Source organism: Coturnix japonica, chromosome 25 (assembly GCF_054131305.1).
Source record: "Coturnix japonica strain WE chromosome 25, WE-NBRP24, whole genome shotgun sequence".
Taxonomy (NCBI): Eukaryota; Metazoa; Chordata; class Aves; order Galliformes; family Phasianidae; genus Coturnix; species Coturnix japonica.
The window spans coordinates 110028-136143 of NC_140687.1; the positions used below are offsets into that span (position 1 = coordinate 110028).

At 43.9% G+C, this 26116-nt stretch overlaps 2 protein-coding genes across 7 annotated transcripts in view; one reads left to right on the top strand and one right to left on the bottom strand.

Annotated features, from left to right (window-relative positions):
• LOC146756816 (immunoglobulin superfamily member 1-like) overlaps positions 1-16228 on the top strand; it is a 56250-nt gene extending 40022 nt beyond the window's left edge. For all 6 annotated transcript variants that reach the window (XM_085523909.1, XM_085523910.1, XM_085523914.1 and 3 more), the window contains one exon: positions 750-16228. In XM_085523909.1, the coding sequence (XP_085380035.1) occupies positions 750-850 (101 nt within the window). In that variant the 3' untranslated portion in view covers positions 851-16228. The remainder of the gene's footprint in view (positions 1-749) is intronic.
• The window catches only part of LOC107307287 (protein NDRG2-like), a 42239-nt gene continuing 32293 nt past the window's right edge, over positions 16171-26116 (bottom strand). The window contains exons 13-15 of the mRNA XM_085523915.1: positions 25086-25121; positions 23732-23783; positions 16171-21105 (exon numbers count right to left, since the gene is read on the bottom strand). Of these exons, the coding sequence (XP_085380041.1) occupies positions 20951-21105; positions 23732-23783; positions 25086-25121 (243 nt within the window). The 3' untranslated portion in view covers positions 16171-20950. The remainder of the gene's footprint in view (positions 21106-23731; positions 23784-25085; positions 25122-26116) is intronic.

Consider the following 26116-nt stretch of genomic DNA (forward strand, 5'->3'; position numbering starts at 1 on the left):
TTTGACCCAAAATTGATGGAAATGAACCCAAAAATGGCATTTTTGGACCCAAAATGGGCTCAAATGAACCCAAAAATGCCATTTTTGACCCAAAATCAGTCCTAAAAATAGCGATTTTTGGTTAAATGACTCAAAATTGCTGAAATTGAGACTCAAAAATGCCATTTTTGGACCCAAAATAACCCCAAAATGGCACTTTTGGACCCAAAATTGGTGGAAATGAACCCAAAAATGGCATTTTTGGACCCAAAATAAGCCCCAAAATGACATTTTTTGACCCAAAATGGGACCAAATGACACAAAAATGGCATTTTTTGGCCCAAAAATGACCCCCAAAATGGTGTTTTTTGACCCAAAATTGATGGAAATGACCCTAAAAATGGCATTTTTGGACCCAAAATGGCTTCAAAATGGAGATTTTTGACCCAAAAATGGCACTTTTTGACCTAAAAATGTCAATTTTAACCCAAAAGTGGGATCAAATGACCCCAAAAATGCCATTTTTTGATCCAAAATCAGTCCTAAAAATAGCGATTTTTGGTTAAATGACCCAAAATGGGGGGAAAATAGACCCAAAAATGGCACTTTTAGACCCAAAATGGGATCAAAAGACCCCAAAAATGGCATTTATGGACCAAAAATGACCCCAAAAATGCCATTTTTTGACCCAAAATCAGCCCTAAAAATAGCGATTTTTGGTTAATTGACCCAAAATGGCTGAAATTTAATGGTCTTTTTTTTTGGGGTAGGAAACGTCAATTGGGTGGATTTGGTGGAAAAAGATGAAGCCGGAGCCGTTCCCATGGTTCTCATGGAAGGAAGAGGAGAAAATGGAGCCGTTTTGGGGTGAAAAAAGGCGATTTTGGGTCATTTTGAGCTAAAAATGGAATTTTTCGACCCAGAATTGATGGAAAATGGCGTTTTTTGACCCAAAATAGATGGAAAAATGGTGTTTTTTGACCCAAAAATGGTGGTTTTTGACCCAAAATGGGATCCAGGAACCCCAAAATGGAGCCGTTTTGGGGTGAAAAAGGGCGATTTTGGGTCATTTTGAGCTAAAAATGGCATTTTTTGGACCCAGAATTGATGGAAAATGGTGTTTTTTGACCCAAAATGGATGGAAAATGGAGATTTTTGACCCCAAAATGGTGTTTTTTGACCCAAAATGGGATCCAAGAACCCAAAAATGGAGCCGTTTTGGGGTGAAAAAGGGCGATTTTGGGTCATTTTGAGCTAAAAATGGTGTTTTTTGGACCCAGAATTGATGGAAAATGGTGTTTTTTGACCCCAAAATTGATGGAAAAATGGAGATTTTTGACCCCCAAAATGGCACTTTTTGACCCAAAATGGGGGTAAATGACCTCAAAAATGGAGACATTTTGGGGTGAAAAAGGGCGATTTTGGGTCATTTTGAGCTAAAAATTGCATTTTTTGACCCAAAATTGATGGAAAATGGTGTTTTTTGACCCCAAATGGATGGAAAATGGAGCTTTTTTGACCCCAAAAATGGTGTTTTTTGACCCAAAATGGGATCCAGGAACCCCAAAATGGAGCCGTTTTGGGGTGATAAAGGGCGATTTTGGGTCATTTGACCCAAAAATGGCATTTTTTGGAACCAGAATTGATGGAAAATGGCGTTTTTTGACCCAGAATTGATGGAAAATTGAGTTTTTTAGCCCCGAAAATGGTGTTTTTTGACCCAAAATGGATGGAAAATGGAGCTTTTTTTGACCCCAAAATGACACTTTTTGACCCAAAAAAGGCACTTTTTGACCCAAATGGGGGTAAATGAACCCAAAAATGGCACTTTTTGACCCCAAAATTGATGGAAAATGGTGTTTTTTGACCCAAAATTGATGGAAAATGGAGATTTTAGACCTCAAAAATGACACTTTTTGACCCAAAATGATACTTTTTGACCTAAAAATGGCATTTTTTGACCCAAAATGGAGCCGGAGCCGTTCCCACGGTTCTCATGGAAGGAAGAGGAGAAAATGGAGCCGTTTTGGGGTGAAAAAGGGCGATTTTGGGTCATTTGACCCCAAAATGGCGTTTTTTGGACCCAGAATTGATGGAAAATGGCGTTTTTTGACCCAAAATTGATGGAAAATGGAGATTTTAGACCCCAAAAATGGCACTTTTTGACCCAAAATGAGATCCAGGAACCCCAAAATGGAGCTGTTTTGGGGTGAAAAAGGGCGATTTTGGGTCATTTTGAGCTAAAAATGGCATTTTTTGACCCCAGAATTGATGGAAAATGGCATTTTTTGACCCAAAATGGATGGAAAATGGAGATTTTTGACCCCAAAAATGGCACTTTTTGACCCAAAATGGGATACAGGAACCCAAAAATGGAGCCGTTTTGGGGTGAAAAAGGGCGATTTTGGGTCATTTGACCCAAAAATAGCATTTTTTGGACCCAGAATTGATGGAAAATGGTGTTTTTTGACCCCCAAAATGGTGATTTTTGACCCAAAATGGGATCCAGGAACCCCCAAATGGAGCCGTTTTGGGTTGAAAAAGGGTGATTTTGGGTCATTTGAGCCAAAAATGGCATTTTTTGGACCCAGAATTGATGGAAAATGGCGTTTTTTGACCCAAAATGGATGGAAAATGGAGATTTTTGAGCCCCAAAATGGCACTTTTTGACCCAAAATGGGATCCAGGAACCCAAAAATGGAGCCGTTTTGGGGTGATAAAGGGCGATTTTGGGTCATTTGACCCAAAAATGGCATTTTTTGGAACCAGAATTGATGGAAAATGGCGTTTTTTGACCCAGAATTGATGGAAAATTGAGTTTTTTAGCCCCGAAAATGGTGGTTTTTGACCCAAAATGGATGGAAAATGGAGCTTTTTTTGACCCCAAAATGACACTTTTTGACCCAAAAAAGGCACTTTTTGACCCAAATGGGGGTAAATGAACCCAAAAATGGCACTTTTTGACCCCAAAATTGATGGAAAATGGTGTTTTTTGACCCAAAATTGATGGAAAATGGAGATTTTAGACCTCAAAAATGACACTTTTTGACCCAAAATGATACTTTTTGACCTAAAAATGGCATTTTTTGACCCAAAATGGAGCCGGAGCCGTTCCCACGGTTCTCATGGAAGGAAGAGGAGAAAATGGAGCCGTTTTGGGGTGAAAAAGGGCGATTTTGGGTCATTTGACCCCAAAATGGCGTTTTTTGGACCCAGAATTGATGGAAAATGGCGTTTTTTGACCCAAAATTGATGGAAAATGGAGATTTTAGACCCCAAAAATGGCACTTTTTGACCCAAAATGAGATCCAGGAACCCCAAAATGGAGCTGTTTTGGGGTGAAAAAGGGCGATTTTGGGTCATTTTGAGCTAAAAATGGCATTTTTTTGACCCCAGAATTGATGGAAAATGGCATTTTTTGACCCAAAATGGATGGAAAATGGCGTTTTTTGACCCAAAATTGATGGAAAATGGAGCTTTTTTTGACCCAAAAATGGTGTTTTTTGACCCAAAATGGGATCCAATAACCCCAAAATGGAGCCGTTTTGGGGTGAAAAAGGGCGATTTTGGGTCATTTGAGCCAAAAAATGGCATTTTTTGGACCCAGAATTGATGGAAAATGGTGTTTTTTGACCCAAAATGGATGGAAAATGGAGATTTTTTACCCCAAAAATGGCACTTTTTGACCCAAAATGGGGGTAAATGACCCCAAAAATGGAGCTGTTTTGGGGTGAAAAACATCGATTTTGGGTCATTTTGAGCTAAAAATGGCATTTTTTGGACCCAGAATTGATGGAAAATGGTGTTTTTTGACCCAAAAATGGCACTTTTTGACCCAAAATGGAGCTTTTTGACCCCAAAAATGGCACTTTTTGACCCAAAATGGGATCCCGGAACCCAAAAATGGAGCCGTTTTGGGGTGAAAAAGGGCGATTTTGGGTCATTTTGAGCTAAAAATGGCACTTTTTGCACCCAGAATTGATGGAAAATGGTGTTTTTTGACCCAAAATGGATGGAAAATAGAGATTTTTGACCCAGAAATGGTGTTTTTTGACCCAAAATGGAAATGAACCCAAAAATGGCACTTTTTGACCCAAAATGGGGGTAAATGACCCCAAAAATTGAGACATTTTGGGGTGAAAAAGGGCATTTTTGGGTCATTTTGAGCTAAAAATGGCATTTTTCAACCCAGAATTGATGGAAAATGGTGTTTTTTGACCCAAAATAGATGGAAAATTGAGTTTTTTGACCCCAAAAATGGCACTTTTTGACCCAAAATGGGATCCAGGAACCCCAAAATGGAGCCGTTTTGGGGTGAAAAAGGGCGATTTTGGGTCATTTTGGGCTAAAAATGGCATTTTTTGGACCCAGAATTGATGGAAAATGGAGTTTTTTGACCCAAAATGGATGGAAAAATGGAGATTTTAGACCCCAAAAATGACACTTTTTGACCCAAAATGGGATCCAGGAACCCCAAAATGGAGCCGTTTTGGGGTGAAAAAGGGCGATTTTGGGTCATTTCTGGCTTTCCTGGACACCAAAATGGTGTTTTTTGACCCCAAAATTGATGGAAAATGGCGTTTTTTGACCCAAAATAGACGGAAAATGGAGTTTTTTGACACCAAAAATGGCAGTTTTTGACCCAAAATGGGATCCAAGAACCCAAAAATGGAGCCGTTTTGGGGTGAAAAAGGGCGATTTTGGGTCATTTGACCCCAAAAATGGCGTTTTTTGGACCCAGAATTGATGGAAAATGGAGATTCTTGACCCAAAATTGTCACTTTTTGACCCAAAATGGAGCTTTTTGACCCCAAAAATGGTGTTTTTGGACCCAAAATGGGGGTAAATGACCCCAAAAATGGAGACGTTTTGGGGTGAAAAAAGGCGATTTTGGGTCATTTGACCCTAAAAATGGCATTTTTGGACCCAGAATTGATGGAAAATGGTGTTTTTTGACCCAAAATTGATGGGAAAATGGATATTTTTGACCCCAAAAATGGCACTTTTGGACCCAAAATGGGGGTAAATTACCCCAAAAATGGAGACATTTTGGGGTGAAAAATGGCGATTTTGGGTCATTTTGAGCTAAAAATGACACTTTTTGGACCCAGAATTGATGGAAAATGGAGTTTTCTTGACCCAAAATTGTCAATTTTTGACCCAAAATGGAGCTTTTTGACCCCCAAAATGGTGTTTTTTGACCCAAAATGGGATCCAGGAACCCCAAAATGGAGCCGTTTTGGGGTGAAAAAGGGCGATTTTGGGTCATTTGACCCCAAAAATGGCATTTTTTGGACCCAGAATTGATGGAAAATGGTGTTTTTTGACCCAAAATGGATGGAAAAATGGAGATTTTTGACCCCCAAAATAGTGTTTTTTGACCCAAAATGGGATCCTGCAACCCCAAAATGGAGCCGTTTTGGGGTGAAAAACATCGATTTTGGGTCATTTGAGCCAAAAATGGCATTTTTTGACCCAGAATTGATGGAAAATGGCGTTTTTTGACCCAAAATTGATGGAAAAAATGGAGATTTTTTGACCCAAAAAATGGTGTTTTTTGACCCAAAATGGGATCCAGGAACCCCAAAATGGAGCCGTTTTGGGGTGAAAAAGGGCGATTTTGGGTCATTTTGAGCTAAAAATGGCAATTTTTGGACCAAGAATTGATGGAAAATGGCATTTTTTGACCCAAAATTGATGGAAAATGGAGCTTTTTTGACCCCAAAAATGGTGTTTTTTGACCCAAAATGGGATCCTGGAACCCAAAAATGGAGCCGTTTTGGGGTGAAAAAGGGCGATTTTGGGTCATTTGAGCCAAAAATGGCGTTTTTTGGACCCAGAATTGATGGAAAATGGCGTTTTTTGACCCAAAATGGATGGAAAATGGAGATTTTTGACCCCAAAAATGGTGTTTTTTGACCCAAAATGGGATCCAGGAACCCGAAAATGGAGCCGTTTTGGGGTGAAAAAGGGCGATTTTGGGTCATTTTGAGCTAAAAACGGCATTTTTCGGACCCAGAATTGATGGAAAATGGAGTTTTTTGACCCAAAATGGATGGAAAATGGAGATTTTTGACCCCAAAAATGGCAGTTTTTGACCCAAAATGGGGGTAAATGACCCCAAAAATGGAGACATTTTGGGGTGAAAAAGGGTGATTTTGGGTCATTTTGAGCTAAAAATGGCATTTTTTGGACCCAGAATTGATGGAAAATGGTGTTTTTTGACTCAAAATTGATGGAAAATGGAGATTTTTGACCCCAAAATGGTGGTTTTTGACCCAAAATGGGATCCAGGAACCCCAAAATGGAGCCGTTTTGGGGTGAAAAAGGGCGATTTTGGGTCATTCGACCCAAAAATGGCATTTTTTGGACCCAGAATTGATGGAAAATGGCGTTTTTTGACCCAAAATAGATGGAAAATGGAGATTTTTTGACCCCCAAAATGGCACTTTTTGACCCAAAATGGGATCCCGGAACCCAAAAATGGAGCCGTTTTGGGGTGAAAAAGGGCGATTTTGGGTCATTTGAGCCAAAAATGGTGTTTTTTGGACCCAGAATTGATGGAAAATGGAGTTTTTTGACCCAAAATGGATGGAAAATGGAGATTTTTGACCCCAAAAATGGTGTTTTTTGACCCAAAATGGGATCCAGGAACCCGAAAATGGAGCCGTTTTGGGGTGAAAAAGGGCGATTTTGGGTCATTTTGAGCTAAAAACGGCATTTTTCGGACCCAGAATTGATGGAAAATGGAGTTTTTTGACCCAAAATGGATGGAAAATGGAGATTTTTGACCCCAAAAATGGCAGTTTTTGACCCAAAATGGGGGTAAATGACCCCAAAAATGGAGACATTTTGGGGTGAAAAAGGGTGATTTTGGGTCATTTTGAGCTAAAAATGGCATTTTTTGGACCCAGAATTGATGGAAAATGGTGTTTTTTGACTCAAAATTGATGGAAAATGGAGATTTTTGACCCCAAAATGGTGGTTTTTGACCCAAAATGGGATCCAGGAACCCCAAAATGGAGCCGTTTTGGGGTGAAAAAGGGCGATTTTGGGTCATTCGACCCAAAAATGGCATTTTTTGGACCCAGAATTGATGGAAAATGGCGTTTTTTGACCCAAAATAGATGGAAAATGGAGATTTTTTGACCCCCAAAATGGCACTTTTTGACCCAAAATGGGATCCCGGAACCCAAAAATGGAGCCGTTTTGGGGTGAAAAAGGGCGATTTTGGGTCATTTGAGCCAAAAATGGTGTTTTTTGGACCCAGAATTGATGGAAAATGGCGTTTTTTGACCCAAAATGGATGGAAAATGGAGATTTTTGACCCCAAAAATGGTGGTTTTTGACCCAAAATGGGATCCAGGAACCCCAAAATGGAGCCGTTTTGGGGTGAAAAAGGGCGATTTTGGGTCATTTGAGCCAAAAATGGCATTTTTGGACCCCAAAATTGATGGAAAATGGTGTTTTTTGACCCAAAATGGATGGAAAATGGAGATTTTTGACCCGAAAAATGACACTTTTAGACCCAAAATGGGATCCAGGAACCCCAAAATGGAGCCGTTTTGGGGTGAAAAAGGGCGATTTTGGGTCATTTTGAGCTAAAAATGGTGTTTTTTGGACCCAGAATTGATGGAAAATGGCGTTTTTTGACCCAAAATGGATGGAAAATGGAGCTTTTTGACCCCCAAAAATGGTGTTTTTTGACCCAAAATGGGATCCAGGAACCCCAAAATGGAGCCGTTTTGGGGTGAAAAAGGGCGATTTTGGGTCATTTGAGCCAAAAAATGGAATTTTTCGACCCAGAATTGATGGAAAATGGAGTTTTTTGGCCCCGAAAATGGCACTTTTTGACCCAAAATGGAGCTTTTTGACCCCAAAAATGGTGTTTTTTGACCCAAAATGGGATCCTGCAACCCCAAAATGGAGCCGTTTTGGGGTGAAAAATGGTGATTTTGGGTCATTTGAGCCAAAAATGGCATTTTTTGGACCCAGAATTGATGGAAAATGGAGCTTTTTTTGCCTCAAAAATGGCACTTTTTGACCCAAAATCAGCTCTAAAAATAGCGATTTTTGGTTAATTGACCTAAAATGGGAAGAAATTATTCCCAAAAATGGCACTTTTTGATCCAAAATAACCCCAAAAATGGCATTTTTTGACCCAAAATGGGCCTTTAGTACTCAAAAATGGCACTTTTTTACCCAAAATTGATGTAAATGAACCCAAAAATGGCAATTTTGACCCAAAATCAGCTCTAAAAATAGCGACTTTTGGTTAATTGATCCAAAATGGATGGAAATAAGACCCAAAAATGGCACTTTTTGACCCCAAATTACCCCAAAAATGGCACTTTTTGACCAAAAATGTGCTCAAATAGCCTCAAAATCGCCATTTTTGGCCCCAAAATGGGCTCAAATGAGCTTAAAAATGGCAATTTTGGGTCAGAAATCAGCCCTAAAAATAGCGATTTTTGGTTAATTGACCTAAAATGGCAAGAAATGAGTCCCCAAAATGGCATTTTTTGACCCAAAATGGACCTTTAGGACCCAAAAATGGCACTTTTTGACCCAAAATTGATGTAAAAGAACCCAAAAATGGCAATTTTGACCCAAAATTAGCCCTAAGAATGGTGATTTTTGGTTAATTGACCCAAAATGGGGGGAAATGAGCCCCCAAAAATGGCACTTTTTGACCCAAAATGACCCCAAAAATGGCACTTTTTGACCCAAAATGGCCTCAAATAGCCCCAAAATAACCATTTTTGGCCCCAAAATAGGCAAAAATAAGCCAAAAAATGGCACTTTTGACCCAAAATCAGCTCTAAAAATGGCGATTTTTGGTTAATTGACACAAAATGGGAGGAAATGAGACCCAAAAATGGCACTTTTTGACCCAAAATGACCACAAATATGGCACTTTTTGACCCAAAATGGGCTCAAATAACCCCAAAATCGCCATTTTTGGCCCAAAACAAGCCCAAAAATGGCACTTTTTGACCCAAAATCAGCTCTAAAAATAGCGATTTCTGGTTAATTGACCCAAAATGGGAAGAAATGAGTCCCCAAAATGGCACTTTTTATCCCAAAATGACCCCCAAAATGGCACTTTTTGACCCAAAATGGCCCTTTAGGACTCAAAAATGGCACTTTTGGACCCAAAATTGATGGAAAAGAACCCAAAAATGGCACTTTTGACCCAAAATTAGCTCTAAAAATGGCGATTTTTGGTTAATTGACACAAAATGGGAGGAAATGAGACCCAAAAATGGCACTTTTTGACCCAAAATGACCCCCAAAATGGCATTTTTTGACCCAAAATGGACCTTTTGGACCCAAAAATGTCGATTTTTGACCCAAAATGGTCTCAAATGAGCCAAAAAATGGCAATTTTGGGTCAGAAATTAGCCCTAAAAATAGCGATTTTTGGTTAATTGACCCAAAATGGGGGGAAATAAGACCCAAAAATGGCACTTTTTGACCCAAAATGACCACAAAAATGGCATTTTTTGACCCAAAATGAACCTTTTGGACCCAAAAATGTTGATTTTTGACCCAAAATGGGCTCAAATGAGCCAAAAAATGGCAATTTTGGGGTCAGAAATCAGCCCTAAAAATAGCGATTTTTGGTTAATAGACTCAAAATGGGGGGAAATGAGACCAAAAAATGGCACTTTTTGACCCAAAATAACCCCAAAAATGGCACTTTTAAACCCAAAATGGGCTCAAATAACCCCAAAATCGCCATTTTTGGCCCAAAACAAGCCCAAAAATGGCACTTTTTGACCCAAAATCAGCTCTAAAAATAGCGATTTTTGGTTAATTGACCTAAAATGGCAAGAAATGAGTCCCCAAAATGGCACTTTTTGACCCAAAATTACAACAAAAATGGCATTTTTGGACCCAAAATGGTATTTTTGGACCCCCAAAATGTCGATTTTTGACCCAAAATGAGCTCAAATGAGCCCCAAAATGGCATTTTTGGGTCAGAAATCAGCTCTAAAAATAGCGATTTTTGGTTAATTGACCCAAAATGGATGGAAATAAGACCCAAAAATGGCACTTTTTGACCCCAAATTACCCCAAAAATGGCACTTTTAAACCCAAAATGGGCTCAAATAGCCCCCAAATCGCCATTTTTGGCCCAAAATGGGCTAAAATAAGCCAAAAAATGGCACTTTTGACCCAAAATCAGCTCTAAAAATGGCGATTTTTGGTTAATTGATCCAAAATGGGGGGAAATAAGACACAAAAATGGCACTTTTTGACCCAAAATGACCACAAATATGGCACTTTTTGACCCAAAATGGGCTCAAATAACCCCAAAATCGCCATTTTTGGCCCAAAATGGGCTAAAATAAGCCAAAAAATGGCACTTTTGACCCAAAATCAGCTCTAAAAATGGCGATTTTTGGTTAATTGACACAAAATGGGAGGAAATGAGACCCAAAAATGGCACTTTTTGACCCAAAATGACAACAAAAATGGCATTTTTTGACCCAAAATGGTATTTTTGGACCCCCAAAATGTCGATTTTTGACCCAAAATGGGCTCAAATGAGCCAAAAAATGGCAATTTTGGGTCAGACATCAGCCCTAAAAATGGCGATTTTTGGTTAATTGACCCAAAATGGGGGGAAATAAGACCCAAAAATGGCACTTTTTGACCCAAAATGACAACAAAAATGGCACTTTTAAACCCAAAATGGGCTCAAATAGCCCCCAAATCGCCATTTTTGGCCCAAAATGGGCTCAAATGAGCCAAAAAATGGCAATTTTGGGTCAGAAATCAGCCCTAAAAATAGCGATTTTTGGTTAATAGACTCAAAATGGGGGGAAATGAGACACAAAAATGGCACTTTTTGACCCAAAATGACCCCAAAAATGGCACTTTTAAACCCAAAATGGGCTCAAATAGCCCCAAAATCGCCATTTTTTCCCCCAAAATAGGCTCAAATGAGCCAAAAAATGGCAATTTTGGGTCAGACATCAGCCCTAAAAATAGCGATTTTTGGTTAATAGACTCAAAATGGGGGGAAATAAGACCCAAAAATGGCACTTTTTGACCCAAAATGACCCCAAATATGGCACTTTTTGACCCAAAATGGGCTCAAATAACCCCAAAATCGGCATTTTTGGCCCAAAACAAGCCCAAAAATGGCACTTTTTGACCCAAAATTAGCTCTAAAAATAGCGATTTTTGGTTAATTGACACAAAATGGGAGGAAATGAGACCCAAAAATGGCACTTTTTGACCCAAAATGACCCCAAAAACGGCACTTTTTGACCCAAAATGGCCTCAAATAGCCCCAAAATCGCCATTTTTGGCCCAAAACAAGCCCCAAAATGGCACTTTTTGACCCAAAATCAGCTCTAAAAATAGCGATTTTTGGTTAATTGACACTAAATGGGAGGAAATTAGACCCAAAAATGGCACTTTTTGACCCAAAATAACCCCAAAAATGGCATTTTTGGACCCAAAATGGTATTTTTGGACCCCCAAAATGTTGATTTTTGACCCAAAATGGGCTCAAATGAGCCAAAAAATGGCATTTTTGGGTCAGAAATTAGCCCTAAAAATAGCGATTTTTGGTTAATAGACTCAAAATGGGGGGAAATGAGACCAAAAAATGGCACTTTTTGACCCAAAATGACCCCAAAAATGGCATTTTTTGACCCAAAATGAACCTTTTGGACCCAAAAATGTTGATTTTTGACCCCAAAATGGGCTCAAATGAGCCAAAAAATGGCAATTTTGTGTCAGAAATCAGCCCTAAAAATAGCGATTTTTGGTTAATTGATCCAAAATGGGGGAAATAAGACCCAAAAATGGCATTTTTTAACCCAAAAATGACCCCAAAAATGGCATTTTTTGACCCAAAATGGGCCTTTAGGACCCAAAAATGTTGATTTTTTACCCCAAATGGGCTCAAATGAGCCAAAAAATGGCAATTTTGGGTCAGAAATCAGCCCTAAAAATGGCGATTTTTGGTTAATTGACCCAAAATGGGAAGAAATGAGTCCCCAAAATGGCACTTTTTGACCCAAAATAACCCCCAAAAATGGCATTTTTGGACCCAAAATGGCCCTTTAGGACCCAAAAATGGCACTTTTTGACCCCAAATTACCCCAAAAATGGCATTTTTGACCCAAAATTTGCTCAAATAGCCCCCAAATCGCCATTTTTGGCCCCAAAATGGGCTCAAATGAGCTTAAAAATGGCAATTTTGGGTCAGAAATCAGCCCTAAAAATAGCGATTTTTGGTTAATTGACCCAAAATGGGAAGAAATGAGTCCCCAAAATGGCACTTTTTGACCCAAAATAACCCCCAAAATGGCACTTTTTGACCCAAAATGGCCCTTTAGGACCCAAAAATGTCGATTTTTGACCTAAAATGGTCTCAAATGAGCTTAAAAATGGCAATTTTGGGTCAGAAATCAGCCCTAAAAATAGCGATTTTTGGTTAATTGACCCAAAATGGGGGGAAATAAGACCCAAAAATGGCACTTTTTGACCCAAAATAACCCCAAAAATGGCATTTTTTGACCCAAAATGGACCTTTAGGACCCAAAAATGGCACTTTCTGACCCAAAATTGATGTAAAAGAACCCAAAAATGGAAATTTTGACCCAAAATCAGCTCTAAAAATAGCGATTTTTGGTTAATTGACCCAAAATGGGAAGAAATGAGTCCCCAAAATGGCACTTTTTGACCCCAAATAACCCCCAAAATTGCATTTTTTGACCCAAAATGGACCTTTTGGACTCAAAAAAGGCAGTTTTTGACCCCAAATGGGCTCAAATGAGCCAAAAAATGGCATTTTTGGGTCAGAAATTAGCCCTAAAAATAGCGATTTTTGGTTAATTGATCCAAAATGGGGGGAAATAAGACCCAAAAATGGCACTTTTGGACCCAAAATGACCCCCAAAAATGGCATTTTTTGACCCAAAATGGACCTTTAGGACCCAAAAATGTTGATTTTTAACCCAAAATGGGCTCAAATGAGCCAAAAAATGGCAATTTTGGGTCAGACATCAGCCCTAAAAATGGCGATTTTTGGTTAATTGACCCGAAATGGGGGGAAATAAGACCCCAAAATGGCACTTTTTGACCCAAAATGACCCCAAAAATGGCACTTTTAAACCCAAAATGGGCTCAAATAGCCCCAAAATCGCCATTTTTGGCCCAAAATGGGCTAAAATAAGCCAAAAAATGGCAATTTTGACCCAAAATCAGCTCTAAAAATAGCGATTTTTGGTTAATTGACACAAAATGGGAGGAAATGATTCCCAAAAATGGCACTTTTTGACCCAAAATAACCCCCAAAATGGCACTTTTTGACCCAAAATGGGCTCAAATAACCCCAAAATCGCCATTTTTGGCCCAAAACAAGCCCCAAAATGGCACTTTTGACCCAAAATCAGCTCTAAAAATGGCGATTTTTGGTTAATTGACCCAAAATGGGGGGAAATGAGTCCCCAAAATGGCACTTTTTGACCCCAAATTACCCCCAAAATGGCACTTTTTGACCCAAAATGTGCTCAAATAGCCCCCAAATCGCCATTTTTGGCCCCAAAATGGGCTCATATGAGCCCAAAAATGGCAATTTTGGGTCAGAAATCTGCCCTAAAAATAGCGATTTTTGGTTAATTGACCTAAAATGGATGGAAATAAGACACAAAAATGGCACTTTTTGACCCAAAATGACCCCAAAAATGGCATTTTTGGACCCAAAATGGTATTTTTGGACCCCCAAAATGTTGATTTTTGACCCAAAATGGGCTCAAATGAGCCAAAAAATGGCAATTTTGGGTCAGAAATTAGCCCTAAAAATAGCGATTTTTGGTTAATTGACGCAAAATGGGAGGAAATTAGACCCAAAAATGGCACTTTTTGACCCAAAATGACCCCAAAAATGGCACTTTTTGACCCAAAATGGACCTTTAGGACTCAAAAATGGCACTTTTTGACCCAAAATTGATGTAAAAGAACCCAAAAATGGCAATTTTGACTCAAAATTGGCTCTAAAAATGGTGATTTTTGGTTAATTGACCTAAAATGGATGGAAATAAAACCCCAAAATGGCACTTTTTGACCCAAAATGGCCCTTTAGGACCCAAAAATGTCAATTTTTGACCCAAAATGGGCTCAAATGAGCCAAAAAATGGCAATTTTGGGTCAGAAATCAGCCCTAAAAATGGCGATTTTTGTTTAATTGACCCAAAATGGGGGAAATAAGACCCAAAAATGGCACTTTTTGACCCAAAATGACAACAAAAATGGCATTTTTGACACAAAATGGTATTTTTGGACCCCCAAAATGTTGATTTTTGACCCAAAATGAGCTCAAATGAGCCAAAAAATGGCAATTTTGGGTCAGAAATTAGCCCTAAAAATAGCGATTTTTGGTTAATTGACCCAAAATGGGAGGAAATAAGACCCAAAAATGGCACTTTTTGACCCAAAATGACAACAAAAATGGCATTTTTGGACCCAAAATGGTATTTTTGGACCCCCAAAATGTTGATTTTTGACCCAAAATGGGCTCAAATGAGCCAAAAAATGGCAATTTTGGGTCAGAAATCCACCCTAAAAATGGCGATTTTTGGTTAATTGACCCAAAATGGGGGGAAATAAGACCCAAAAATGGCACTTTTTGACCCCAAATTACCCCAAAAATGGCACTTTTTGACCCAAAATGTGCTCAAATAGCCCCCAAATCGCCATTTTTGGCCCAAAATGGGCTAAAATAAGCCAAAAAATGGCACTTTTGACCCAAAATCAGCTCTAAAAATAGCGATTTTTGGTTAATTGACCCAAAATGGGAGGAAATTAGACCCAAAAATGGCACTTTTTGACCCAAAATAACCCCCAAAATGGCACTTTTTGACCCCAAATGGACCTTTAGGACTCAAAAATGGCACTTTTTGACCCAAAATTGATGTAAAAGAACCCAAAAATGGCAGTTTTGACCCAAAATCAGCTCTAAAAATAGCGATTTTTGGTTAATTGACCTAAAATGGATGGAAATAAAACCCCAAAATGGCACTTTTTGACCCAAAATGACCCCAAAAATGGCATTTTTGACCCAAAATGGACCTTTAGGACCCCAAAATGGCACTTTTGACCCAAAATTGATGTAAAAGAACCCAAAAATGGCAATTTTGACCCAAAATCAGCTCTAAAAATAGCGATTTTTGGTTAATTGACCTAAAATGGCAAGAAATGAGTCCCCAAAATGGCACTTTTTGACCCAAAATGACAACAAAAATGGCATTTTTTGACCCAAAATGGCCCTTTAGGACCCAAAAATGGCACTTTTTGACCCAAAATTGATGTAAAAGAACCCAAAAATGGCAATTTTGACCCAAAATTAGCTCTAAAAATAGCGATTTTTGGTTAATTGATCCAAAATGGGGGGAAATAAGACCCAAAAATGTCAATTTTTGACCAAAAATGACCCCCAAAATGGCACTTTTAAACCCAAAATGGGCTCAAATAGCCCCAAAATAACCATTTTTTGCCCCAAAATAGGCTCAAATGAGCCAAAAAATGGCAATTTTGGGTCAGAAATCAGCCCTAAAAATAGCGATTTTTGGTTAATAGACTCAAAATGGGGGGAAATGAGACCAAAAAATGGCATTTTTGGACCCAAAATGACCCCAAAAATGGCATTTTTTGACCCAAAATGGCCCTTTAGGACTCAAAAATGGCACTTTTTGACCCAAAATGGCCTCAAACAGCCCCAAAATCGCCATTTTTAGCCCCAAAATAATTCCACCACCAAAAAGCAGCTTTTTAACCCCAAAACAGCCCCCAAACCCCCTTAACTCCCCCATAACCCCTCCCCTAATCCAAGATGGCGACCGGAAGTGCCCAAATGACCCTTTTTTAACCCAAAATGACCCAAAACTGCTTAAATTCCATCCAAAATGGCGGCCGGGAGCCAACATGGCCGCCGGGATCACACTGCGCATGCGCCTGTTTCTATAGCAACGACATGGAGTGTGGTTGCCTAGCAACAGCGCATGCGCATTAAGAACGAGTCGTTGCCTAGCAACAGCGCATGCGCATTGATAACAATGGGATCGTCGCTTAGCAGCGGCGCATGCGCAACCGGGAATAAAGATGGCGGCCGGCGGTTGCTTAGCAACGGGGCGCCTTCCGCGCATGCGCAGTGAGTCGGCAGAGGGAAAATGGCGACCGCGGCTTTTATTGCAACAACCCGGATTAAAGGTCGGCACTTCCGGTTTGTGGGGAGAGGTGACGTCACTTCCGGTCTTCGGTGGGGGGGGGGGAGGGGCGGGGATTCGGAGGTCACGTGGTTTATGGGGGATATAGGGGGGATATGGGGTTATATGGGGTTCTATGGGATCTATGGGGTTCTATGGGGTTCTATGGTGTTCTATGGGGTTATATGGGGTTATATGGGGGGATATGGGGGGATATGGGGTGTCTATGGGGCTCTATGGGGTTATATGGGGTTATATGGGGTCTATGGGGTGTCTATGGGGCCCTATGGGGTGTCTATGGGGCCCTATGAGGCTCTATGGGGTTATATGGGGACTATGGGGTTATATGGGGTTTCTATGGGGGGATATGGGGCTCTATGGGGTTATATGGGGCCTTATGGGGTGTCTATGGGGGCCTATGGGGGGATATGGGGTTTCTATGGGGTTCAATGGGGCTCTATGGGGCCCTATGTGGGGTTATATGGGGTTTCTATGGGGCCCTATGTGGGGTTATATGGGGTCTATGGTGTTCTATGGGGTTTCTATGGGGCCCTATGGGGGTATATGGGGTTATATGGGGTCTATGGGGTTATATGGGGTTTCTATGGGGCTCAATGGGGTGCTATGGGGCTCTATGGGGTTCTATGGGGCTCTATGGGGTGTCTATGGGGCTCTATGGGGTTTCTGTGGGGCCCTATGGGGGGATATGGGGTTTCTATGGGGCTCTATGGGGTTATATGGGGTTATATCGGGCCCTATGGGGCTCTATGGGGTTATATGGGGGCTATGGGGTTCTATGGGGTTTCTATGGGGCTCTATGGGATTATATGGGGTTATATGGGGTTTCTATGGGGCCCTATATGGGGTTATATGGGGTTTATGGGGTTATATGGGATCTATGTGGCTATATGGGGCTTTATGGGGTTCTATGGGGCTCTATGGGGTTTCTATGGGGCTCTATGGGGTTATATGGGGGGATATGGGGTGTCTATGGGGCTCTAAGGGGTGTCTATGGGGTTATATGGGGTGTCTGTGGGTCTCTATGGGAGATATGGGGCCCTGTGGGGGGATATGGGGTTTCTATGGGGCTGTATGGGGCCCTATGGGGTTATATGGGTTCTATGGGGTTCTATGGGGTTATATGGGGTGTCTATGGGGCCCTATGGGGTTATATGGGGTTATATGGGGGCTATGGGGCTCTATGGGGTTATATGGGGCTCTATGCGGGGATATGAGGTGCTATGCGGCTCTATGGGGCCCTATGGGGTGTCTATGGGGGGATATGGGGCTTTATGGGGCTCTATGGGGTTATATGGGGTCTATGGGGTTATATTGGGCTCTATGGGGTGTCTATGGGGCTCTATGGGGTTATATGGGGCCCTATGAGGCTCTATGGGGTTATATGGGGACTATGGGGTTATATGGGGTTTCTATGGGGGGATATGGGGCTCTATGGGGTTATATGGGGCCTTATGGGGTGTCTATGGGGTCCTATGGGGGGATATGGGGTTTCTATGTGGTTCAATGGGGCTCTATGGGATTATATGGGGTTTCTATGGGGCCCTATGTGGGGTTATATAGGGTCTATGGTGTTCTATGGGGTTTCTATGGGGCCCTATGGGGGTATATGGGGTTATATGGGGTCTATGGGGTTATATGCGGTTTCTATGGGGCTCTATGGGGTTATATGGGGGCTCTATGGGGTTATATGGGGCTTTATGGGGTTTCCATGGGACCCTATGGTGCTCTGTGGTGTTCTATGGGGCTTTATGGGGCTCTATGGGATTATATGGGGTGATATGGGGCTCTATGGGGGGATATGGGGTTATATGGGGTTATACGGGGGCTATGGGGTTATATGGGGCTATGGGGTTTCTATGGGGTCCTATGGGGGGATATGAGGGGATATGGGGTTATATCGGGCCCTATGGGGCTCTATGGGGTTATATGGGGATATATGGGGTGATATGGGGCTCTATGGTGTCTATGGGGTTATATGGGGTTATATAGGGGGATATGGGGTGTCTATGGGGCTCTATGGAGTTATATGGGGGGATATGGGGTTATATGGGGTTATATGGGCTCTATGAGGTTATATGGGGGCTATGGGGCTCTATGGGGTTATATGGGGCTTTATGGGGTTTCTATGGGGCCCTATGGGGGGTTATGGGGGTATATGGGGTTATATGGGGATCTATGGGGAGATATGGGGTTTCTATGGGGCCCTATGGGGTTATATGGGGTTATATGGGGCCCTATGTGGCTCTATGGGGTTATATGGGGTCTATGGGGTTCTCTGGGGTTTCTATGGGGCTCTATGGGGGGATATGGGGCTCTATGGGGTGTCTATGGGGCCCTATGGGGCGCTATGGGGCTCTATGGGGACATATGGGGTGATATGGGGCTCTATGGGGGGATATGGGGTGATATGGGGCTCTATGGGGTTATATGGGGGGATATAGGGTGTCTATGGGGCCCTATGGGGGGATATGGGGCAGATATGGGGGGATATGGGGTGTCTATGTGGGGGATATGGGATTATATGGGGTGTCTATGGGGCTCTATGGGGGCAGATGTGGGATTGAATGGGATTCAATGGGGTTGAATGGGGTTGAATGGGACTTGGGGGTCTGGGGTCGCTATGGGGCGACTTATGGGGCTGCCCCACACCCTATGGGGGTCTTAATAGGACTATAGGGATCCCATTGGGGTCAATGAATGGGATGGAATGGGATTCTATGGGGTTGAATGGGATTCAATGGGATTCAATGGGATTCAATGGGGTTGAATGGGACTTGGGGGTCTGGGGTCGCTATGGGGCCACTTATGGGGCTACTTATGGGGCCACTTATGGGGCAGGGCTGCCCCACATCCTATGGGGGTCCTAATAAGACTCTATAGGGATCCCATTGGGGTCAATGAATGGGATTCAATGGGATTCAATGGGATTCAATGGGATTCAATAGGACTTGGGGGTCTGGGGTCGCTATGGGGCTACTTATGGGGCCACTTATGGGGCAGGGCTGCCCCACATCCTATGGGGGTCCTAATAAGACTCTATGGGGCAGGAATTGGGGTCAATGAATGGGATTCAATGGGATTCAATGGGACTTGGGGGTCTCAGATCACTATGGGGCTACTTATGGGGCTACTTATGGGGTCAGTGGGGCTACTTATGGGGCAGGGCTGCCCCACATCCTATGGGGATCTTCATTGAGGTCATTGAATGGGATTCAATGGGATTGAATGGGATTCAATGGGACTTGGGGGTCTGGGGTCGCTATGGGGCCACTTATGGGGCTACTTATGGGGCCACTTATGGGGCAGGGCTGCCCCACATCCTATGGGGGTCCTAATAAGACTATATGGGGCAGGAATTGAGGTCATTCAATGGGATTCAATGGGATTCAATGGGACTTAGGGGTCTCAGATCGCTATGGGGCTACTTATGGGGCCACTTATGGGGCCACTTATGGGGCAGGGCTGCCCCACATCCTATGGGGGTCCTAATAAGACTCTATGGGGCAGGAATTGAGGTCATTCAATGGGATTGAATGGGATTCAATGGGACTTGGGGATCTGGGGTCGCTATGGGGCTACTTATGGGGCTACTTATGGGGTCAGTGGGCTACTTATGGGGCAGGGCTGCCCCACATCCTATGGGGGTCTTAATAAGACTCTATGGGGCAGGAATTGGGGTCAATGAATGGGATTCAATGGGATTCAATGGGATTCAATGGGACTTGGGGGTCTGGGGTCGCTATGGGGCGACTTATGGGGCCACTTATGGGGCCACTTATGGGGCAGGGCTGCCCCACATCCTATGGGGGTCTTAATAAGACTCTATAGGGATCCCATTGGGGTCAATGAATGGGATAGAATGGGATTCAATGGGATTCAATGGGATTCAATGGGACTTGGGGGTCTGGGGTCACTATGGGGCGACTTATGGGGCTACTTATGGGGCAGGGCTGCCCCACATCCTATGGGGGTCCTAATAAGACTCTATGGGGCAGGAATTGGGGTCATTCAATGGGATTCAATGGGATTCAATGGGACTTGGGGGTCTGGGGCTACTTATGGGGCAACTTATGGGGCCACTTATGGGGCAGGGCTGCCCCACATCCTATGGGGGTCCTAATAAGACTCTATGGGGCAGGAATTGGGGTCATTGAATGGGATTCAATGGGATTCAATGGGGTTGAATGGGACTTGGGGGTCTGGGGTCGCTATGGGGTGACTTATGGGGCTACTTATGGGGCAGGGCTGCCCCACATCCTATGGGGGTCCTAATAAGACTCTATAGGGATCCCATTGGGGTCAATGAATGGGATTCAATGGGATTCAATGGGATTCAATGGGATTCAATGGGACTTGGGGGTCTGGGGTCGCTATGGGGCCACTTATGGGGCTACTTATGGGGCAGGGCTGCCCCACATCCTATGGGGGTCTTAATAAGACTCTATGGGGCAGGAATTGGGGTCAATGAATGGGGTTCAATGGGATTCAATGGGACTTGGGGGTCTGGGGTTGCTATGGGGCCACTTATGGGGCTACTTATGGGGCCACTTATGGGGCAGGGCTGCCCCACATCCTATGGGGGTCCTAATAAGACTCTATGGGGCAGGAATTGGGGTCATTCAATGGGATTCAATGGGGTTCAATGGGACTTTTGGGGGGGGGGGGGGGGGGGCATGTTACTTATGGGTCTGGGGTCTCTATGGGGTGACTTATGGGGCGACTTATGGGGCAGGGCTGTTCCCCACCCCCCCCCCGATGCTCCCCCTGGACAAGGTCCGTTTCCTGTCGGCCATCTTGTCTCCGTCACCACCGGAAGTCGAGCTGGAAACGGACGCGGTGCGGGAACGGGACAGACGTGTCATGGCCGACGACGGCACTAAAGGGATGATGGGAAATTAATGGAGGTTAATTAAGAGACACATAGGGACCCATAGGGACACATAGGGACCCATAGAGACCCATAGAGACCCATAGAGACACGTAGAGACCCATAGAGACCCATAGAGACCCATAGAGACCCATAGAGACCCATAGAGACCCATAGGGACCCATAGAGACCCATAGGGACCCATAGAGACCCATAGAGACCCATAGGGACCCATAGAGACCCATAGGGACCCATAGAGACCCATAGAGACCCATAGGGACCCATAGGGACCCATAGAGACCCACAGAGACCCATAGAGACCCATAAAGACCCATAGGGACCCATTACAACCCATACAAACCCATAGCGCCCCATAGAAACCCATAGAGACCCTATAGAGACCCATAGAGACCCATAGAGACCCCATAGGGACCCATAGAGACCCATAGGGACCCATAGAGACACATAGAGACCCATAGAGACCCATAGAAACCCATAGAGACCCATAGAGACCCATAGGGACCCATAGAGACCCATAGAGACCCATAGGGACCCATAGGGACCCATAGAGACCCATAGAGACCCATAGGGACCCATAGACCCCTTAGAGACACATAGACACCCATAAGGACCCATAGAGACCCATAGAGACCCAATAGGGACCCATAGAGACCCATAGAGACCCATAGAGACCCGTAGGGACCCATAGAGACCCATAGAGACCCATAGAGACCCATAGAGACCTATAGAGACCCATAGAGACCCATAGGGACCCATAGGGACCCATTACAACCCATACAAACCCATAGAGACCCATAGAGACCCATAGGGACCCATAGAGACCAATAGAGACCCCATAGAGACCCATAGAGACCCATAGGGACCCATTACAACCCATACAAACCCATAGCGCCCCATAGAAACCCATAGAGACCCATAGAGACACATAGAGACCCATAGGGACCCGTAGGGACCCATAGAGACACATAGAGACCCATAGGGATACATAGAGACACATAGGGACCCATAGAAACCCATAGAGACCCTATAGAGACCCATACAGACCCATAGAGACCCAAAGAGACCCATAGGGACCCATAGAGACCCATAGAGACCCATAGGGACCCATAGAGACCCATAGAGACACATAGAGACCCATAGAGACACATAGGAAACCATAGGGACCAATAGGGACCCATAGAGACCCATAGAGACCCATAGAGACCCATAGAGACCCATAGGGACCCATAAGGATCCATAGAGACTCATAGGGACCCACAGAGACCCATAGGGACCCATAGAGACCCATAGAGACCCCATAGGGACCCATAGAGACATAGGAGTGGGGGCTGTTAATTAGCATCCTCTTAACGAGCTTAATTAGCCATGCAAGTGGCTAAAAACGCACATGCAAATCAAGAACCCTTTATGCTAATGAGCCACCCCACCGAAGGCATTAATTAATCTTTCCTTCATTAATTAAAATGCTAATTAATAAAAACAATTCACATGTTAAGTGGCTTTAGCGAAAGCGGGGGGGGGTTAATTAGCATCCTCTTAATGGCCTTAATTAGTCATGCAAAGGGATAAGAACCACCTATGCAAATTAAGAACCCTTTATGCTAATGAGCCATCCCACCCAAGGCGTTAATTAATGTTTCTTTCATTAATTAATATGCTAATTAAGTGACCATTCTAAGGTAAGTGGCTTTTGCTAAAGCGGGGGGGTGTTGTTATTTAACACCCCCTAATTGGGCTTAATTAGTCATGCAAGTGGCTAAAAATGCCCTATGCAAATTAAGAACCCTTTATGCTAATGAGACATTCCACTCATGTCATTAATTAATATTTCTTTCATTAATATGCTAATTAAGAGGGTTCACAAGGTATGGTGCTATAGCAAAAGGAGGGGGGGGGCTGTTAATTAGCATACTCGTAACGAGCTTAATTAGTCATGCAAGTGGATAAAAACTCACGTGCAAATTAAGAACCCTTTATGCTAATGAGCTGTCCCGCCCAAGTCGTTAATTAATCTTACCTAGGTTAATTAATATGCAAATTATTGACTGAACACAAGGTAAGTGGCTATAGCGAAAGGAGGGGGGACTGTTAATTAGCATCCTCTAATTGGCCTTAATTATCCATGCAAGTGGCTAAAAACGCACATCCAAATTAAGAACACTTTATGCTAATGAGCCACCCCACCAAAGTCATTAATTAATCTTACCTATGTTAATTAATATGCAAATTATTGACTGAACAGAAGGGAAGGGTATATAGAGAAATGAGGGGGGGCCTGTTAATTAGCATACTCTTAACGAGCTTAATTATCCATTCAAGTGGCTAAAAACGCACATGCAAATTAAGAACCCTTTATGCTAATGAGCCATCCCACCCAAGTCATTAATTAATCTTACCTAAGTTAATTAATATGCAAACTATTGACTGAGCACAAGGTAAATGTCTATAGCGAAAGGAGGGGGGGCTGTTAATTAGCATCCTCTAATTGGCCTTAATTATCCATGCAAGTGGCTAAAAACACACATGCAAATTAAGAACCCTTTATGCTAATGAGCCACCCCACCCAAGTCGTTAATTAATCTCCCCCTCGTTAATTAATGAATCATAAACTCACTGTATCCCATTCCCTGCACGAAGTACTTGAAGGCCTCGGTCAGCTTGGCCGGCTATAGGGGGAAAAAAGGAGCCAATAGTGAGAAGGGGGCGGGGCTTAGGATAGGCCACGCCCCCCTCATTATATAGACCACGCCCCATTCATTATGCAAATTACGCCGCTTCATTATGCAGGCCACACCCCCTTCATTATGCAGGTTACGGCCCTTTCATTATGGAGCCCCATTCATTATTCAGGCCACGCCCCCCTCATTATGCAACCCACACCCCTTCATTATGCAGGCCACGCCCCTTTATTACAGAGGCCACGCCCCCTTCATTATACAGGCCACGCCTCCTTTGTTATGCAGACCCCGCCCCTTCATTATGCAGTCACGGTCCCCTTCATTACACAGGCCACGCCCCCTCGTTATGCATACCACGCCCCCCCCCCCCCCCCCCCCCCCCCCCATTATGCAAACCACGCCCCTCATTTATGCAGGCCGCGCCCCCTTCATTATGAAGGCAGCGCCCCCTTCATTATGCAGACCACGCCCCCTTCATTATGCAGGCCACGCCCCCTTCATTATGCAGGCCACGCCCTTCATTATGCAGTCACGGCCCCCTTCATTACACAGGCCACGCCCCCTCATTATGCAGGCCACGCCCCCTAATTATGCAGGCCACACACCTGTTGTTTTAGCCCCGCCCCCCTCATTATGCAAACCACGCCCGCCTCATTATGCAGACCACGCCCCTTCATTATGCAGACCACATAACCCTCATTATGCAGGCCACGCCCCTCATTATATAGACCGCGCCCCTTTATTATACAAACCACGTCCTTCATTATGCAGGCCATGACCCCTCATTATGCAAATCACACCCCTTCATTATGCAAATCACGCCCCCTCATTATTCAGGCCACGCCCCCTTCATTATTCAGACCACCGCCTTCATTGTGGAGGCCACGCCCCCTTCATTATGCAGACCAAGTCCCCTTCATTATGCAGGCCACGCCCACTTCATTCCACTTCATTATGCAGGCCACGCCCCCTCATTATGCAGGCCATGCCCCCTCTATTATAGAGGCCACCCTCTTCATTATGCAGACCACGCCCCTTCATTACGCAGGCCACGCCCCCTTCATTATGCAAACAGCGCAGGTCATTATGCAGACCACGCCCACTCAATATGGAGGCCACGTCCCCTTCATTATGCTGGCCATGCCCCATTCATTATGCTGGCCACACCCCCCTCATTATGCAGGCCATGTCCCTCATTATGCAGGCCACGCCCCCTTAATTATATATGCCACGCCCCCTTCATTATGCAGGCCATGCCCCCCTGCTGTTTTAGCCCCGCCCCCTTCTCACCTGGCGCAGTTGTGGTTGGCCGCCGCCATCCGCCATCTATGGGAGGAGAACAGGAAGTGGGGGGGGGGTTAACAGGAAGTGGGGTTAACAGGAAGTGGGGGGGGTTAACAGGAAGTGGGGGGGGTTAACAGGAAGTGGGGTTAACAGGAAGTGGGTGTAACAGGAAGTGGATTTAACAGGAAGTGGGGGTAACAGGAAGTGGGGTTAACAGGAAGTGGGTGTAACAGGAAGTGGGGTTAACAGGAAGTGGATGGGGTAAAGAGGAAGTGGGGGTAACAGGAAGTGGGGGTAACAGGAAGTGGGGGTAACAGGAAGTGGGGGTAAGAGGAAGTGGGGGTAACAGGAAGTGGGGGTAAGAGGAAGTGGGAGGGGTAACCAGGAAGTCGGAGGGATAAACAGGAAGTGGGAAGGGTAAACAGGAAGTGGGCCGGGTTAACAGGAAGTGGGGGTAACAGGAAGTGGGATGGGTAAACAGGAAGTGGGAGGGGTTGCTTAACAGGAAGTGGATGGGAGAAGGAGGAAGTGGGAGGGGTTAACAGGAAGTGGGATGGGATAACAGGAAGTGGGGGTAACAGGAAGTGGGGTTAACAGGAAGTGGGAGTAACAGGAAGTGGAAGGGGTTAACAGGAAGTGGGGGGGGTTAACAGGAAGTGAGGTTAACAGGAAGTGGAAGGGGTTAACAGGGAGTGGGGGGGGTCAACAGGAAGTGGGCCAAGTTAACAGGAAGTGGGGTTAACAGGAAGTGGGAGGGGGATAACAGGAAGTGGGGTTAACAGGAAGTGGGGGTAACAGGAAGTGGATGGGAGAAGGAGGAAGTGGGAGGGGTTAACAGGAAGTGGAAGGAGATTACAGGAAGTGGGGTTAACAGGAAGTGGGAGGGGATAACAGGAAGTGGAAGGGCTAAACAGGAAGTGGGATTAACAGGAAGTGGAAGGGGCTAAACAGGAAGTGGGCTGGGATAACAGGAAGTAGAAGGGCTAAACAGGAAGTGGAAGGACTAAACAGGAAGTGGGCCAGGATAACAGGAAGTG